Below are 17,500 nucleotides of genomic sequence, written 5' to 3'. Positions count from 1 at the left end.
CTTCTCCCGCCCAAGATGATGTGCTGAGTGTGGATCAGACCCTCAAGGCATAATTGGGTCAACTTTTGATCTTTCTGAAGCATGTTTTTTTATATATTGTTTACTGCAGCAGTGGACGTGATAGGAAAACAAAGTGGTAGTTGTCAAGTTAGAAACGAGAAAAGAGAAGTATGTACAAATACATGCATAATTAATATTTTGCAGAATGCTAAAAATAATACTGAATAGACTGAAGCAAATAACAGGAGTTAATATCGTGATTAAACATTGATTATGTGCTCTTGTCTAGGTATTCATATGATCCAGGATTCAGTTTATGTCTTCTAATCTCTGTCTCTGTCTCTGTCTCTGTCTCTCTCTCTCTGCCCCTGTGTCTCTCTCTGTCTCTCTCTCTCTCTGCCCCTGTGTCTCTCTCTCCCTCCCAAGCCGGGCCTGGGCGCCAGGTGCAGTACTCCCTCGCCGACTCGGCAGGAGGCTCCTTCTCCATCGACGGGGCCACGGGCGTGCTGGCCCTGGAGCGGGCCCTGGACCGCGAGGTGCAGCCCGCCTACCTGATCGCCGTGCGTGCCTCGGACCGGGGCGAGCCGCTCCTCTCCTCGTTGGTCAACGTCACGGTGACCGTGCTGGACGTCAACGACAACCCGCCCGTGTTCGAGCGGCGCGACCAGCTGGCCACGGTGCCGGAGGACGTGGGCGTGGGCACGGAGGTGCTGCGGGTCTACGCCGCCAGCAAGGACATCGGCACCAACGCCGAGATCACCTACAGCATCCGCTCAGGCAACGAGCACGCCAAGTTCCACATCCACACCCTCACCGGTGAGCCCCGGCCGGAGGGACGCCGAGGGTCCGCCATATGTGTTGTTGTCTGGTCCCGTCGAGTGGATAGAGTCGCAGACTGGCCTCATCGACCTAGAGCTCTATCGATATCTATTGATCTAGAAGTTAATGAGCTGGCATTTATAGGTGTAAACGTGTGGAGAAAAAACAATTCTTTATTTGCCGTGCCAGTAATTGGCACGGCAATTTGATAAACAGAAGGGCAATATTACATGCAACGTATTTATGTATACATTATTTTCCAAAGCCATGCATACATACACTTCCTGGACATATGCAATGATCCTCAATATGTCATGGAGCATCTGAAATGAATCATCTACTCTCTCTCTCTCTCTCCCCCCCATCCTCCTATCCCCAGGGTCCATCTCAGTCGCCCAGCCCCTGGACTACGAGGCGTGCCGGGACTACTTCCTGACGGTGGAGGCCCGCGACGGCGGCACTCCGCCGCTCAGCGCCGTCACCACCGTCAACGTCAACCTGACAGACGTCAACGACAACGCGCCCACCTTCGGCCGTGACCTCTACACCGCCGTGGTGTCGGAGGACGCCGCCATCGGGGAGTCAGTGGTCAAGGTGCGTCTCAAACACGTGTCGACGGCGGTCGGACTGCGGCCTAACGCTTTAGTTTTTTGCACTGTTTCTTTAACAATGCGAGGCACAGGGACTCAACCGGTCAACCATTGCAGGTATCAAAGCCCAGTGCGGCGCTATGATTTGGTGGTAAATAGGGCACTCTGTCCTGGCCATATACTGGCAAACATAGTGGTGGTGTGTCCGGCCCTTTAAAGGTGACATATTATATTATGTGAGTGTGAATAGCCGTCACAAGCAGTTTTGCAAATCTTCCTCTCCTGATATCACTAGTGGGCGTGTCCACTTAGATATATTACGGATAGATGAGCAGCGTAGGTTACAGTCCAATGGGTAGGCTGGTAGACTGATCTATCCAGCACACATCTAGTCGGACACGCCCACTTGTGATGTCAGAAGAGGCAGAACGGCTTGTACCGGCTAATCATACTCACACCTGGTGATATAATCTGTCATCTTTAAGGTAAGGGACTCTAGGTTGCCCATACAATTTATGCTGGCGAGACATGTGCCATCCCAGCCACCCGCCCCCCCACCCTATGTCATGCCACTGTAGAGGTGCCATGAAGGTAACGCCAAACACTGGGTAAACTGGTGACACATACACCTCTGGGTACTTCTTTGACTAAGTCTTGATCAGGCCTCTGCATGGTGATGTATCGTCATTGTGTTTTGTCCTCAGCTGACAGCAGAGGACGTGGACAGTCCCGTGAACGGGGACATCCTCTACTCCATCGTCAACGGTGACCGGGAGAACCAGTTCTTCATTGATCCGCTCAGCGGCATGATCAAGGTCAACAAGCATCTGGATCGCGAGACGGTGAGGATATAGACCATCTATGGATCTATACAACACACACACATATATATATAAACAAACACAGACACACATGGATGCAAACAAGTCTTTGCCCTTGCCAAGGAGTATGTATCATGCGTCTGCACTTGTCCTGAACACAAAGCCATTTGAGAGAATAAGGCAACACATCCCCTCCCCTTCTACAGCCATCAATTTACTTGGCAGGGGTCTGAAATTGTTTGCATCCAACTGAATGCAACCCGAGAGCATGTGGTCCAATCCGAGAGCATTTTGACCACAGCTTGATCATATGCACCTTCGCGTTCCTGGACACAAACAGAGTTGAGGACAACTGAGCCAACTATCTTTTTACTTTGGGTTTTTCGCACGAAACCCTAACTTAATCCTGTCCAACCGACGACCAATCAGGCCACAGCATAACAACATTTGTTCTGAATCCAACTAAAAAACCTGAATATTTGATATTCATTTATCAGCATTTGGCTATACACAATAGCCTTTTAGAGGTTGGTCAGACAAACTTTGTCTAGACTGAGTCAAAATCTGTACAATTACTGATGATCAAAGTAACTATTAACCTGGAGACAATAAATGTCAAGTCAAGTCCAGAAGTAGTCTCCTCTCTTTAAACCTGCTACGGTGTTTATCGCTTGTGATGTATAATCCCAACAACGTAGTTGACATGAGGATCGTCTCCACCTCAAAGCATCACACTTTATGTTACAGTTTTTAAAACAAATTCAAGGCCGACAACAAAGGCGGCTTGTTTGTATGCTTTCAATTGATGGACTGGTAATTTAACCTTCAGGTGGCAGCAACAACGTAAACAATATCAGGCTCTACCTTGAGCGGTTCCTTTAAAGTGTGAGCTGGTCGATAAACCACTGACTGTGCTGTAGCAGCCTGCTAAAAAAAGGCTCATATTTGGATTGCTTTTGGTTCTTTTTTTTTTGTGGCAGTTACTATGTCACCGCAGCATTGCAAAGACCTCTCCCAAAGAAAGATAAAAAAATATATATGTAGTGCTATAAGAATTATTACACGCGTACACACCATTTGGAGGGTTGAAGGACAACAAAACCAATATCAATGCTACCGCTCCTCTAGATACACAAAAATGTACCATAGTCCTGTTTATTCACAAAGTGTCGAGCATCGTCAAATGACTTTAATGTATTCCTGCTCCAGGGAGTTTCAAGTGTTCAGATGTGTTCCGATTCCCATTATAAAGAATTCATGAGTGGGCTGCACTCGGCAAGAGCTGATCTGAGTGTGCTCAGAAAGAGAATGACGGGTCGTGTGTGTGTGTGTGTGTGTGTGTGTGTGTGTGTGTGTGTGTGTGTGTGTGTGTGTGTGTGTGTGTGTGTGTGTGTGTGTGTGTGTGTGTGTGTGTGTGTGTGTGTGTGTGTGTGTGTGTGTGTGTGTGTGCGGCTGATGAAAGTGGTCTCTGTAATTTGACGGGATCTGAAGTCCCTAGATCAGCCCTTTGCAGGTATGTGTGTGTGTTTACGGGAGCCTCGCTGTGCTTGAGCAAACAAACCACTCCCTGAGTGACTGCTTCAACGCAACATCGTCATCACAAGAAGAGCTCTGCGTGCATGTGTGTCTGTGTGTGTGTGGCTGCGTAAGTGTACACCATTTCCAATACACATTTACCATCTCGTTTCCAATACAGGCTATTCCGATTTCTCCCTCGCCAAAGCAGGGCGGAATATGTTCAAGACTGTAGCTCACATGCTCATATCTCAAAGGCACCAGCCTGTTGTTTCGCTGTGCTGTTATTGCATTTCTCCACTGTATGCTTAGTTGGGCCTTTACTTTGGAGATGGATGAACGGAAAACCCACAGCACCCTCAGAATAAAGTGAAGACATCTCAGAAAGACGTTACAATAATCCAAGGGGACGATCCCAGTTAATACAGCAGCTGCTCAGGGCTGAGATATCAAAGGTTTCTCCTGATATCCAAGATTTACTCTGATCCTTGGATGATGTCCAACATCGACCACAATGCACTGCTTTGTATGCTAGCAGTGACGTTTGTCAACTTTGTGTCCATCGATGCTGGTTGATGAGACAAGATGGGAGGAATTTCACAATTCAAGGCTGTGTATTATGATGCTAGGAAGACACCTTTAACCTAGATTCTTATGTGGTTTACAGTAGGTCCTCGTTTGTGAAAAGGTCACCATTATTGAGAGAGCTTAGGAAGGCAAGGTTGCCATGGAAATGTTGTCAAGGTGTTACACCACATCCTTCACCAAAAATGCTGTCTTAAAATAATTAATGTGAGTTCCTGAATCTTATTTGCATTTCTGAAACTTAGATTTAAGAAAAAAAAAATGCATGTTTCCTTGAAATTCGGCAAATCAAGTCTCCTTGGCGATTCCGAAAACAAAAGTTCCCCCCGTAGCCGTGAACCCAGTTCAGAACAAAGCTGGAGTGAGCTGGCTCTCGCTGTGAGGCTGTCTCAGTGAGCATCAACATCAGTAAATCCACCTTGGAACATTTGAAAGGACTGCTTGTGCGCTGCCTCCTCCGCAGCCCTCGACACTCCTCAAAGCCTGTTCAATCCGGTAAAGCTGCATGTCCTCCCCCAGGTCTCGGGCTACACCTTGGCAGTCAGGGCTCTGGACAGTGGCTCTCCCGCCCTGTCCTCCACCGTCACGGTCAACATAGACATCGCTGACATCAACGACAACCCGCCCACCTTCTACCCGGCCAACCTCACCACTGTCATACAGGTAAGATTAGATTACATTAGATTACATTAGATTACATTTTATTGTCACTAGCAGAGTACAATGAAATGCAGTTGACGTCTAACCCGAAGTGCAAAAGAAGCATTTAAATACCAAAGTACTATTTTAGTACAGTGTAAGGTTATAATTACAGGTTTGTCAGAAGTATAGGAGGATTATGTATCAAGAGTATAATAGACATTTATATATCAATACTATACATATACATGTAGTATATCTATGCATATTGTGCAGGTTTTGGTTAGGTCATTGACTATATAATAAAAGTTATAAAAGTATAGTGCAGTAATGAATGTAAACAGTTATATAGTACAAAGCAATACATTTAAACAGGTAAACAGTTCAGAGAGTGAAATGCATCAGGTAAGCAGGTAGCCATTTAAAAGTCAAGTGCTAGACAGTGCAGTTCAGTGCAGTAATGAGTGTAAACAGTTATACAGTGCAAGGCAGCAAATGTAAACAGATTGAACATTGCATAAAGTGAGATGCAACAGGTAAGCAGGTAACCATTTAAAGTCAAGTTCTACACGGGGGGTTGGGGTTTGTTCAACAGTGTTACAGCCTCTGGAAAGAAGCTATACTTGTGCCTGCTGGTGCGGTTTGGGTGGGTGTCATCCTTGACAATGGATTTGGCTTTGTTTAAGCAGTGGTCATGGTATGTGTTGTGGATGGGGGGGAGTGGACAGCCAATAGTCCTCTGGGCAGAGTTGACTACTCTTTGTAGTGCCTTGCGGTCAGCAGCGTTGCAGTTGCCGTACCATACAGAGATGCAATTTGTAAGTATGCTCTCAGTGGTACAGCAGTAGAAGTCTGATAGAATCCTGTGAAGGCGCTGATGCACCTTCTTCACCAGACTGGAGGAGTTGAGGGACCAAGAAAGATTTTTTGTGATGTGGACCCCAAGGAACTTGAAGCTAAAATCACGCTCCACCTCAGTGCCTCTGATATGGAAGGGGGTGTGTGCCCTGCTCCTGGTTCTCCTGAAGTCCACATTGATCTCCTTGGTCTTCTTGGTGTTGAGTTCCAGGTTATTGTTTTTACACTACGTAGTTAGATGTTGAACCTCATCCCTATATGCTGTTTCATCCTCATCTCTGATCAGGCCCACCACAGTGGTGTCATCTGCAAACTTGATTATGGCATTTGAGCCATAAACGGGGGTGAAGTCGTGGGTGAAGAGAGAGTAGAGCAGAGGGCTCAACACACAACCCTGCGGCACGCCAGTCTTCAGGGTGAAAGTGGAGGAGGAGAGCCTCTCCAATTTAACAGCCTGGGGTCTGTTAGTAAGGAAGTCCATAATCCAGTTGCATAGTGAGTTGCTGATGCCAAGCTGACTGAGCTTGGAGATCAGCTTGGAGGGGATCACAGTGTTGAATGTGGAACTAAAGTCAATAAACAGCATTCTAACAAATGATATCTATGGGCTCTCCAGGTGGGTGAGTGCTAGGTGGAGCACTGTGGAGATAGCATCCTCTGTTGATCGGTTGCTTCGGTAGGCAAATTGGTACGGGTCCAGTGAAGTGGGCAGGCAGGATTTCAGATGTGAGAGGACCAGCTATTGAAAACATTTTGGGACTGGGCTAGTGAGATGTTGAATATGTCAGTGAAGACACCAGCAAACTGCTCAGTGCAGGCTTGCAGCACATGTCCGGGGACTCCATCAGGGCCAGCAGCTTTACGAGCATTCACCCTGGTCAGGATGTCGCAGACCTCTGAGGTGGAGAATTGGAGTGTGTCCTCGTCTGTTGAAACAGCTGACTTGAAGGCTGCATCCTTGTTCTCCCGATCCAAATGAGCGTAGAAGTGGTTCAGTTCGTCTGGGAGGGAAGTGGAGGAGGGTGGGGGAGAGTTGCATGGGGATTTGTTGGTGAGTGTATGTAGGCCTTGCCACTTACGCCGGGGGTCGGAGGAGTTCAAGTGCTCTTCAATCCTTTGCTTGTAGTTGTCTTTGGCCCTGGATATTATTTTCCTCAGATTGGATCTGGTAGAGCTGTAGGCCTCCCGGTCTCCCGACCTGAAGCCTGCATCCCTGGCCTTGAGGAGAAAGCGAACTTCCTTGTTCATCCAGGGTTTCTGGTTAGGGAATAGTTTCACTGTTTTGTGTGTAGTCAATCCCTCTGCACACACGTTGAGGTTATCCATGACAGATGTGGCTACGGTGTGAATGTTGGTATGGGAGTCCTTGATGGCATCAGCAAAAAAATCTTGAAGTTGAAGTTGGTCTTGTAGAGTGGGATCTGCATCTTCCATCCAGACCTTAACGGTCTTTGTTCTGGGTCGCACACATTTAATGAGAGGGGAGTATTTTGGCGTGAGAAACAGAGAAATGTGGTCAGAATGACCAAGGTTAGGGAGGGGTGTGACTTTGTAGGCAGCAGCAACATTAGTATAACAATGGTCTAGAGTTTTACTGCCTCTTGTGAGGCAAGTAACATTTTGGTGAAATTTAGGGTGAACAGTTCTCAGGTTGCAATAGTTAAAGTTTCCGGTGACAATAAATTACCCATCTGGATGTTTAGTCTGAAGCTTATTAATGGCAATGGAAAGTTCCTTCATTGCCGCTTTACTGTTGTAATCAGTTGGAACATACACAGCAATAGTGACAATGCAGCTGAGCTCACGTGGAAGGTAGAAGGGCCTGCATCTCGCGATTAAATTCTCGAGATCAGCAGAGCAATTGGCATCAACAGTGACGTAGTCTGTGCACCATGTTTTGTTTACATAAATGCATAAGCCGCCTCCTCTGCTCTTACCCGTAGTCTCTGCAGTCCTGTCCGCTCTGAAGATAGAGCGTCCTTCTAGTTTCACCAGGCTTATTGGGATGTCTTTGTTAAGCCAAGTTTCAGTGGGAAACATGACGTTACAGTCCTTAAGGATTTTCTGTGTGATTGTCCATATCTTGAGTTCGTCCAGCTTGTTGAACAAAGAACACACGTTGGCAAGGAAGATGCTAGGCAGCGCAGTTCGGCGCAGGTTTAGCCTTAGCTTCGCACGCACTCCACCTCGCTTACCCTGTTTCTGCCTGCGGTAGCGTCTCCGTCTACGAGTCTTTCCGGTCAGTAAGAATTGTCCATCGGGTCGCGCTGATCTGATCCGCTCCGGAGGGAGCTGATCGAAGTTGAACGGGTAATCCAAAACTACGTTTTTGCAGCTTTGATGTATATCCAATAGTGAGTTTCTGTTGCATTTTCGGTTCGCTCAAGTGTTTTGAGTGAAAAGTTGAAAGTTGGATAACCAGGTAAATAAACACTAATTCACATCACAAAAACTGGAGAGACGCCAAGCCGCTCGATGTGCACGCGCCGCCATCTTGTATCTTGCAGATAAGGCCTGTGTGATTGACAGGGCTGCTGGAGGGAAGGGGCGGGCCTGACTGCTCCCTGTACACATGCATGAACCAAATGCTGAATGACAATAATGACACATTTGATATTGCATTCATAGCCATTTTAAAGGAATACACACTTTCACCAGGAACAGACATTGGGATCCATCCATTGAGCATGAATGGATCCCAACAGGCAATTTACAGGTACCTGGGCCTAAGAAGGAATAACCTGCTAGACACAAACACAAATACCTCCTACACTTCCCTTCATGTTATACATATCTAAATCACACCAGACACAGCCTTTCATTTGTCATTTGAATTGAGAACCCTGTTCAGTGACTGATATATCTTGCGCTGTGTGTGTAGAAATGGACCTTGGGGGAATTGACACTTCCCTTCCCTTTAGAGAGTGAATTAAAGATTAAAAGTTGCCCGATGATCCAGGGGTGAATACCCTTACATTCAGTAGGAAGGACTTTGTGACAAGCATGTAACATTGACAGGGAGTGTCCACAAGAGCATCACTCGCTGTCACAGAATGTCTTTGGTCAATCAATTGGTCGTCGAATAATCACCGCTCTGTAACAACTGCAATCAATGGTTGTGTAAGGACCCTGAGAGAGAGCCCGTTGACACGTGCCTGTTCTTGGGCCACGCAGGAGAACAAGCCCATCGGTACCAGCATCCTCCAGCTGTCCGTGGTGGACCAGGACTCCTCCCACAACGGCCCTCCCTTCGACTTCCGCATCCTGACGGGCAACGAGGGAGGGGAGTTTGTGCTGGAGAAGGACGGCACACTGGTGGCCAATCAGGTGTTCCGGAGGGACCTGGCCCCGCAGTATGTTATCCAGATTCAGGTAGGAAACAAACACCGGATGCAAACGACTTGCAAATGTGTGCGCAAAGGGGGCTGGGGACTTCTTATTGTACCAATAATGCGTTCTTGTTTTCACCTTGATCTCTCGCTGCGATAGAGTAGAAGCTTGTTAGGTAAACCGTCCCCGGCTTCTTCGTTGTTATCATCCTAGTCGCGACCTTGATCCACTATAAAAGCTCTTTAATGGCACATTAAGCGATTTTGGGCTATCAGTGTAATATTTTTTTCAAGGACTAAGCAATTCCCCTGGCCTGGGGTACTTTATTCTCAGTATTTCCTACATTGTTTCATTATCTCATCCAGTCTGATGAATGGCCCTCTGGTGAGTTGAAGGCACAGTGTGACGTGGGCAGCACAATGCGACACATGGACTGGTGGCGTGACTCTTACAATGAGGCAATATGACTGATAATATAATTCTACATTCCTCATGATATCTCTGCTGTTAACAAAATTCCATTTGATGCAATTCAATTATTCAATGCAGAATGATTTAGATAAAAAAATATCCACAAATGTGACCGGGGGTTGATTGATTGATTCAATTAATGTAGAATAGAGACAACGAACACGAGAGACAAATGCACCAAACTTCCCGTTTTCTTTCAATAAAATTGAATAGAATAGAATCAGACTTTACTCTCCTGCATGGGCAGGAAATTAGCTTTGGCGAGACATTAAAACAGGAGTTTTGAACACAGCAGTTCTGCAGGTCCTGTTTAATAGAGTAATTGCATTGAGGTTACCTGTTGTAAACATTGCTTTTGGCCAGCGCAGTTATTTATCTACAATAACTTGCATCATTTAGCTATGACTGATATAATCGATGACAACTTTCCAGATTGTTGCAGTTGTCAACAACACCTCACCATTATCTTCCTCATATGTTATTAGTATGATCAGTACTGAGTGAGCAAGTAAGCAAGGTGCTCCTGGTACGGCCATGGTTCTAACTGTCCTCTCCCATCCCAGGTGAGGGACTCTGGCAAGCCGCGGCTGTCCTCCTCGTCCACGCTGACTGTGCGGGTGATCGAGGAGAGCCTGCACCGGCCCGTGGCGCTGCCCCTTGAGGTCATCATCGTCACCATGGAGGACGAGTTCCCCGGCGGCGTCATTGGCCAGCTGCACGCCACCGACGCCGACCCCTATGACGCGCTGGGTTACGGGCACGCTGCGCCGCTCCAGCGCAGCCTCTTCAAGATCAGCCCGCACGACGGCAAGATCATCGCGCTGGGCGGCCTGGACGCCGGCAGCTACTCCCTCAACGCCAGCGTGAGCGACGGCCGCTTCGCCGTGCCGGTGCCGGTGAGCGTGCGCGTGGAGCAGGCCTCGGCAGAGATGCTTCGCGAGGCGGTGACGGTACGCTTCGAGAGCGCCCGGCCCCACGACTTCGTGGCCACACAGCTCAAGAGCGTGCTGCGCGTGCTGCAGCAGGCGGCGGCGTCTCAGAAGCAGGACCGCCTGCACGTGCTCAGCCTGCAGCCCGTCGGCGGCACGCAGCAGCTGGACCTCTTGGTCGCCGTGGAGATGGCGCCGCCCGAAGGGGCGGCGGGCGCCGGGGCCGGCGGCGCCAGCTTCTACAAGGCGGCTTATCTGACACAGAAGCTGAGCGCCTCGCGCCGGCAGCTGGAAGAGGTGCTGCGCGTGTCGGCCATCCTGGACAAGAACTGCTCGGGGCTGGAGTGCCGCGGCGCCCAGTGCGAGCAGAGCATCGTGCTGGACTCCCATGACCTGGCCACCTACAGCACGCCGCGCCTCAGCTTCGTGTCACCGCGCTTCCACAGAACCACGCGCTGCACCTGCATCGGTGAGCAGGACACACACACATATACACACTTGTGCACTGTTAAAAAAATAAAAGTCGAGAAAACGCAAATTATCAAGGCAACACGATGCAAGAAGATTTTTGAGATTTCTCAACTTTTGACTGCTATATATGAGCATCAGCATATATGCTTAAGCATATATTCCGCTTCTCATTTATTTATTTTTACAGTGTGTGCACAAGCACCATCTTTTCTCTGTAGCTCGAACTCTCAGTTTGAGTTGTGCTCATGACATATGACAAACTATGGATTTTTACAAATTATTCATAGTACCACTAATGGGGTTAACGAATGAACAAAAAACTCAAGTCAAATTATTTACAATTATCGTGGCTAAAGCTCATTCAACATGACACAGGGTTCCCTTTATAATGTTGACTTCCTGCAGAAGTTAAGCCACAGTGTCCGTTATGACACAGCAACAGTATTTCCTATTTTGTGCAAAAAGAAAATGCTTTGCACGAGTATTTTCCTCTGCGCGCAGCAGTCATGCCTCCACCTGACAGCCGGGGTTGCTCTGAAGAGGGGTGATTTTACAGCTTGACCCAGATTTAAGGATACGCTCAGCAGCTCGGTTATCCGATGTGGGAACACGTTCAGGTAAAAGCATCCCCGATGGTTTGCCAAGGGGCTGACTGCGAGAGAAAAGAGTAGGTGTGTGTATGTGTGTGTGTGTGTGTGTGTGTGTGTTTGCTTTCCCATTATTTTGCACACACCGCCCCTTTTTGAGCAGCAGCCAGTAGAGAACCGTCTAATCTAATTAGCTCTCCTCCTGAGGATGGTTGGTCATGTTTCTTGGTTCTGTTTTTGCTTCTGTGCTGATTCATCTTAACACACTCTACCCCCGTCCCCGGCCCCCAGCCCCCAATCTGCGGCGCCATATCACTAGCCACACCTTCTCCCATCTGAAGAGGCATTCTCTCTCCTGTTTTCACACACACACATACACTCAAATACACACACACATTCACATACACACACTCACACTACTGCTTTTATCCATTCTCTAAGGCCTCACTTTTCATCTTTTTGGTCTCATTCTGTGTGTGTGTGTGTGTGTGTGTGTGTGTGTGTGTGTGTGTGTGTGTGTGTGTGTGTGTGTGTGCGTGTGTGTGTGTGTGTGTGTGTGTAGGTGCTACCCTTTTTCATCTTTTTCCCTGGCGATCCCCTTTCTCTCTTTCATTTGATCTTTCTTCCTTTCCTTTGCCCCCTCGCTCTATCCCTCCTTTCTATCCGCCCCTCTCTATCTTTAGCTCTCTTCTCCTGCTCCGACACTGTCTCTCAGTCTCTCCCCTCTTGGCAGGCCTTCCTTTCATGGCTGTCTCATCATGTTTCGCAGTCTGAACATACTCTCAGTCTCTCTCTCTTCGTCCACCCCCCTTCCTGCCGCCTTGCTTCCTGCGCCAGGCGCTAACACACTCCTCCTAGATGCTCCCTCCCTCCCTGTCTCTTGACTCCTCTCGACTCACTTCCTGATCTCCGAGCAGCTGTGAGTGAGGGGGGTTTCGCTACGGGACATTTTCTCCTTGAGTTCAACTTTGCTGTTTTTTTGGAGCATCTCTCTTCATCTGCTGCTTTTTCTGCGTTCAGTGAAAGGGAATTATGCAAACAAGGCAGCAATCCCTTTACTGTGTGTGTGTGTGTGTGTGTGTGTGTGTGTGTGTGTGTGTGTGTGTGTGTGTGTGTGTGTGTGTGCGACCCCCAGTCTCTCCCTTCACTCGGCTCTGCTCTGTATTCCACTACGGAGGTGCTCTGTTTCAACTCTGATCTGATCCTATCCATCCCGGGCTCACCGCAGAATACCAATCGTGTGCATTTTATTTACCAGTGATTGTACAATCCCTGGATTTGTTTACTGGATTCTTATCAGGCTAAAGCAGCACATGATTCACCAATCACTTTAAAAAAATTCTCTCTCTCTCTCTCTCTCTCCTCCCCCCTCCAGATGGGAGCTGTCCTCCGGCCTCGGAGCTGTGCGACGAGCAGCCCTGCCCTGGAGACATGCAGTGCGTGGGCACGGGCGGCTCCAGGGGGCGCTACGCCTGCCAGTGTCCGCCGGGCAAGCTGGGGGAGTGCGCAGGTGTGTGCATGCTTCTCTAATGCTTCGACCGCAACCTGTACACGGTGTTTAAACCATGTTGTTTAAACACAGCTACACAAACACATGAGTCAAGTGCTCGTGGATGTGGAGGTTTCATCGCATCCTGTCATCAAAGAACCATCCTATGAGTCCCTCATTATCCCCAGTCGTCAAACATGAATCTTTAACACATGCGATAGTTAAATTATGCAACGTGCACAAAGCATCTCACAGGTGCTCATACAGGGAAATGTGATTTCTGTGTAAACATCAAAGGTCGATCATGATGAGGGTTTTGATTGATCTCTGAGTGGAAACTCTGACCACGATGACTCAGCGTGTCACCCTGCCAACCGTATTAGCGTCCTGGCAACCGGGAAGCGTATCTGAGCCCACGGTGCAACATAAGTGTACTACAGTGGATTACATTGTGCCCTGGGAGGGATTATAATCTGCTCATTATGAGCCATCAACGTGCTCAGGATGACTTCATACGTCAGGCAACTATTGACTGTATCGAAGCATCACTGCATTTAACTGTGTGTACTTTGTGTATGTGTCTGTGTGTGTGTATGTGTCTGTGTATGTTTGTTTGTCTTTTGTGTGTGTGTGTGTGTGTGTGTGTGTGTGTGTGTGTGTGTGTGTGTGTGTGTGTGTGTGTGTGTGTGTGTGTGTGTGTGTGTGTGTGTGTGTGTGTGTGTGTGTCCAGGCCACTCGTCCCTGAGCTTCTCGGGGAACAGCTATATAAAGTACCGGGTCTCTGACGGGGGACAGACAGGCCAGCTGAAGCTCAGCATGAGGATCAGGACCCTGCAGAGCAGAGGCATCATCATGTACACACACGCAGAGCCCTGCACCGTGCTCAAGGTACGCTCACACGCACAACACACACACACCCACGCAAGCACAAACACACACACACACACACACTAACACACACAATACACAAGCAGGGACACACACACACACACAAACACACACACACACACACACACACACACACACACACACACACACACACACACACACACACACACACACACACACACACACACACACACACACACCCACGCAAGCACAAACACACACACACACACACTAACACACACAATACACAAGCAGGGACACACACACACACACACACACACACACACACACACACACACACACACACACACACACACACACACACACACACACACACACACACACACACACACACACACACACACCGTGCCCTGTCCCAAGCCCAGAGGTACGCAGTAAAAAATGAGGTCAGCTAAAAGGCTTTCATTTTCATTGTCTATTGTTCGGGTCTCCGCTGGGCCGTGGCTCTTATCTAGTTTGTCTCTGTCTCAGTCCAGCTGGGCATCTTTAATTCAGTCCCTCCGGCTGCTGCAGTCAGGTGCACTGTACTCAAACTTACGGCTAACTTTTCCTGACAGATACTTCCCTGATCTTTTGGTGGAACGCGGCAGCTTTTATAGATTACATCCCTGACCACGCAAGTCAAATGAAAATTAGTTTTTTTATGAAACAGCAATTGAAGAATTCCATCCAGAAGTACCCGGAAGGCATGTAGTCTGAATACTTGTTTGTTTCAATATGTTTCCGTTACATATAATGCGCAAAATAGCATAGTTATCTTTCAGTGAATAATTTGTCAGCCTGTCACGTGTAACTCTACCGACACAATTGTGTAATTCAAGCGTAAACTTAAAGAAACTTCTGCAGTCACGAACTGTGCAGTGCAGTAACAGTGTGTGTTTGTGTGTGTGTGTGTGTGTGTGTGTGTGTGTGTGTGTGTGTGTGTGTGTGTGTGTGTGTGTGTGTGTGTGTGTGTGTGTGTGTGTGTGTGTATCCCAGCTGGAGGAGGGCAAGCTGTGGTTCCACATGGACTGCGCCGGCATCGGGGGTCGGGGCGCGGCGGCCGGGGCCACAGGCGACAGCCCCGGCACCCTGGGCATCTCGGGACGTCCCATCAACGACGGCAACTGGCACACGGTGGTGCTGGAGCTCAACCGCAACTTCACCAGCCTGGCGCTGGACGACAGCTACGTGGAGCGCCGCCGCGGGCCCCCCCGCTTCCAGCCCCTGGGGCCTGACGGCGCCGTCTTCTTTGGTGCACAGGTGTGTGTGTGTGTGTGTGCGCGTGTGTGTGTGTTTTCTGAGATAAAACTATGCTGGTTTTCAGCGTGATTTCAATTTAGACGTGTACATCAAATGCATTCTTTGTTTGTTTGTGTATCGTGCAATGTGTATAGTGCACGCGCAGTTGTTTGAATTGCAATATTGTAGTCATGACCTGCAATGTCGTTCATGCCGAACTGCAATATTGTATTTCTGACCCGCTATGGAGGTGGCCTGCAGACCTCTTCTTCTGTGTTGCCTCACGGATCAGTCTGGACCTCCAGCATCGATTTCCTATACATTGTAATCAGGGTTAATCAGGGACTGTGTCACGGTAACGTATAGATGATAGATCATAGATGACGTCAGAGGGCCCCTGTTTTGCCGCTCGCAAATTAAGAATGGAACCCGAAGCAATGAGCAGTAATGTTACCTTTAGTAGAGTTTATGTGTCCATAAGTGCAGTTATTGCAGAAATCGACTCAAGAACAACTATTAAACCAAAACAAGAGTATGCCCTAGCGGAGCTTCTCGGTGGACATATTGTTTTGGCCATTCTTCTTCATCCACTGAACAACACACTGCCGTGGCGTCACATGTTTTGCAATGCTGATTGGCTGAGGGAGGTTGTCTGTCAAGGCAAATACTCCCGCCCACTGAAACCAATGTGGGCTCCTAGAGGTCAAGACTAATTTATAGAGCCAAATAGAATCCAACACGTGATCAGGATTGTTTCCAGGCTACTATAGTGTAGACATATACAAAAATAATACTATGATCTACTAACTAACCGTTCAGCTATTAACTTTTACAGTCTAGCCATTAACAAAAATATAGGTGGGTGTTTCAGTACCTCTATATGACTGTGAGTGTCTTTCAATCCTCACCTCTCTCCCTTCCATGCTTCCTTCCTTCTCTCCCTTCCACCCTCCTCCGCTCCGTGCTCCAGGTGCAGCCTACCAACTCACGCAGCCTGACGGACTCCAAGAAGGGTCCGCTGGTGTTGGACGGCTTCCAGGGCTGCCTGGACTCGGTGATGCTGAACGACAATGAGCTGCCGCTGCAGAACAAGCGCTCACGCTACGCCGAGGTGGTTGGCCTCACGGAGCTGAAGCTGGGCTGTGTCCTCTACCCCGACGCCTGCCTCAAACAGCCCTGCCTCAACGGCGCCACCTGCACGAGTCTGCCATCTGGTGGTGAGTCGCCCGAAGCGCATGAGAACGTCTCAGCCTGTTCGGGAGGTTATATGTGTGGAGTAACAATGTAGAAACAATTAACAATATGTTTATTGCGCATTTATGTGATCTATTTTTTCAAATTGATCACATTTGGAAATCCATGCATACATATGTTATAATAATGTTAACACCTTTTCCCATTCTCTGAGATTGTGTGAACCATGGACAATGTGAGCTTTAAACCTGTATGTGCTGTAGCATATCAAGCTGGGGTCCCTTGTAAACCGCACGTGTAAAGCGGTTTGGGAATCTAGATATTTATCTTTTGACCTGCTGTGAACCAGCATTGCAATGGGAAACAGAACTGTGAAATAGCCATCGACCTCGTAGGTGCTCTGTTCCGTCTCATATCGACCCCGTCTACCGCTTTTAAAGAAGCTTTGACCTTTGGCCCTGTAATTACCTGCTTCCTGTGGATGGCTGTGATGGAGGTTACTGTAATGTATGGCCGGGTTACGTCTACTTAGTTCAACTCTACTCATCAGTAAAGTACTAAATGGAGTAATGGGGATACATAAGTGTTGCCTGCCATGTGATGAGACGATGTGATGTGGAACAGCAGTGCATGGTTTGTACCCTCTCGCTGTGTCCTCCTTACGGATATTACTTTAAAGCAGGGAGAGCGAATAGCAGAAGACTATCTGGGCGTCCATCTTTCCTTCGCCAATGCAACACTGACGCAATCCCTACCATCCGAAGAGGTTGTGTGTTGGGCATCATAACCCCATAAAGTCCCTCTGGGGAGCCAAACGTTTCTGCGACGAGAGATGGCGTCAACATTAGAGAAAAACAAAGAGAGGAGTGAGGCAACAACATAACATGATTCGTTTCTACTGAGTCCCGGTACACAGAGTCCCCTCGACAAGTAGACAACCCAGCACTACCCTCACATATCAAAACAAGCGAGGGGCGAAGAGAGAGAAAGAGGTCCATCATGCAACAACCCTTAACAGAGCTGGGTCTGCTGCTGTGTCCTGCTTTGTTGTGTGTCCTGCAACAAAATGTGC

At 48.3% G+C, this 17,500-nt stretch overlaps 1 protein-coding gene across 4 annotated transcripts in view; it reads left to right on the top strand.

Annotated features, from left to right (window-relative positions):
- Nucleotides 1–17,500, top strand: part of fat3a (FAT atypical cadherin 3a) — a 148,840-nt gene that overhangs the window by 117,834 nt on the left and 13,506 nt on the right. For all 4 annotated transcript variants that reach the window (XM_060076342.1, XM_060076340.1, XM_060076341.1 and 1 more), the window contains 10 exons: nucleotides 427–816; nucleotides 1,199–1,413; nucleotides 2,114–2,251; nucleotides 4,850–4,993; nucleotides 9,002–9,199; nucleotides 10,192–11,026; nucleotides 12,991–13,125; nucleotides 13,835–13,992; nucleotides 14,992–15,255; nucleotides 16,205–16,451. In XM_060076342.1, the coding sequence (XP_059932325.1) occupies nucleotides 427–816; nucleotides 1,199–1,413; nucleotides 2,114–2,251; nucleotides 4,850–4,993; nucleotides 9,002–9,199; nucleotides 10,192–11,026; nucleotides 12,991–13,125; nucleotides 13,835–13,992; nucleotides 14,992–15,255; nucleotides 16,205–16,451 (2,724 nt within the window). The remainder of the gene's footprint in view (nucleotides 1–426; nucleotides 817–1,198; nucleotides 1,414–2,113; nucleotides 2,252–4,849; nucleotides 4,994–9,001; nucleotides 9,200–10,191; nucleotides 11,027–12,990; nucleotides 13,126–13,834; nucleotides 13,993–14,991; nucleotides 15,256–16,204; nucleotides 16,452–17,500) is intronic.

The sequence above is a fragment of the Gadus macrocephalus genome, chromosome 16, assembly GCF_031168955.1.
Source record: "Gadus macrocephalus chromosome 16, ASM3116895v1".
In the NCBI taxonomy this organism is placed as follows: Eukaryota; Metazoa; Chordata; class Actinopteri; order Gadiformes; family Gadidae; genus Gadus; species Gadus macrocephalus.
The sequence above is the reverse complement of the archived record's forward strand: the minus strand, read 5'-3'. Positions and strand labels throughout refer to the sequence as shown.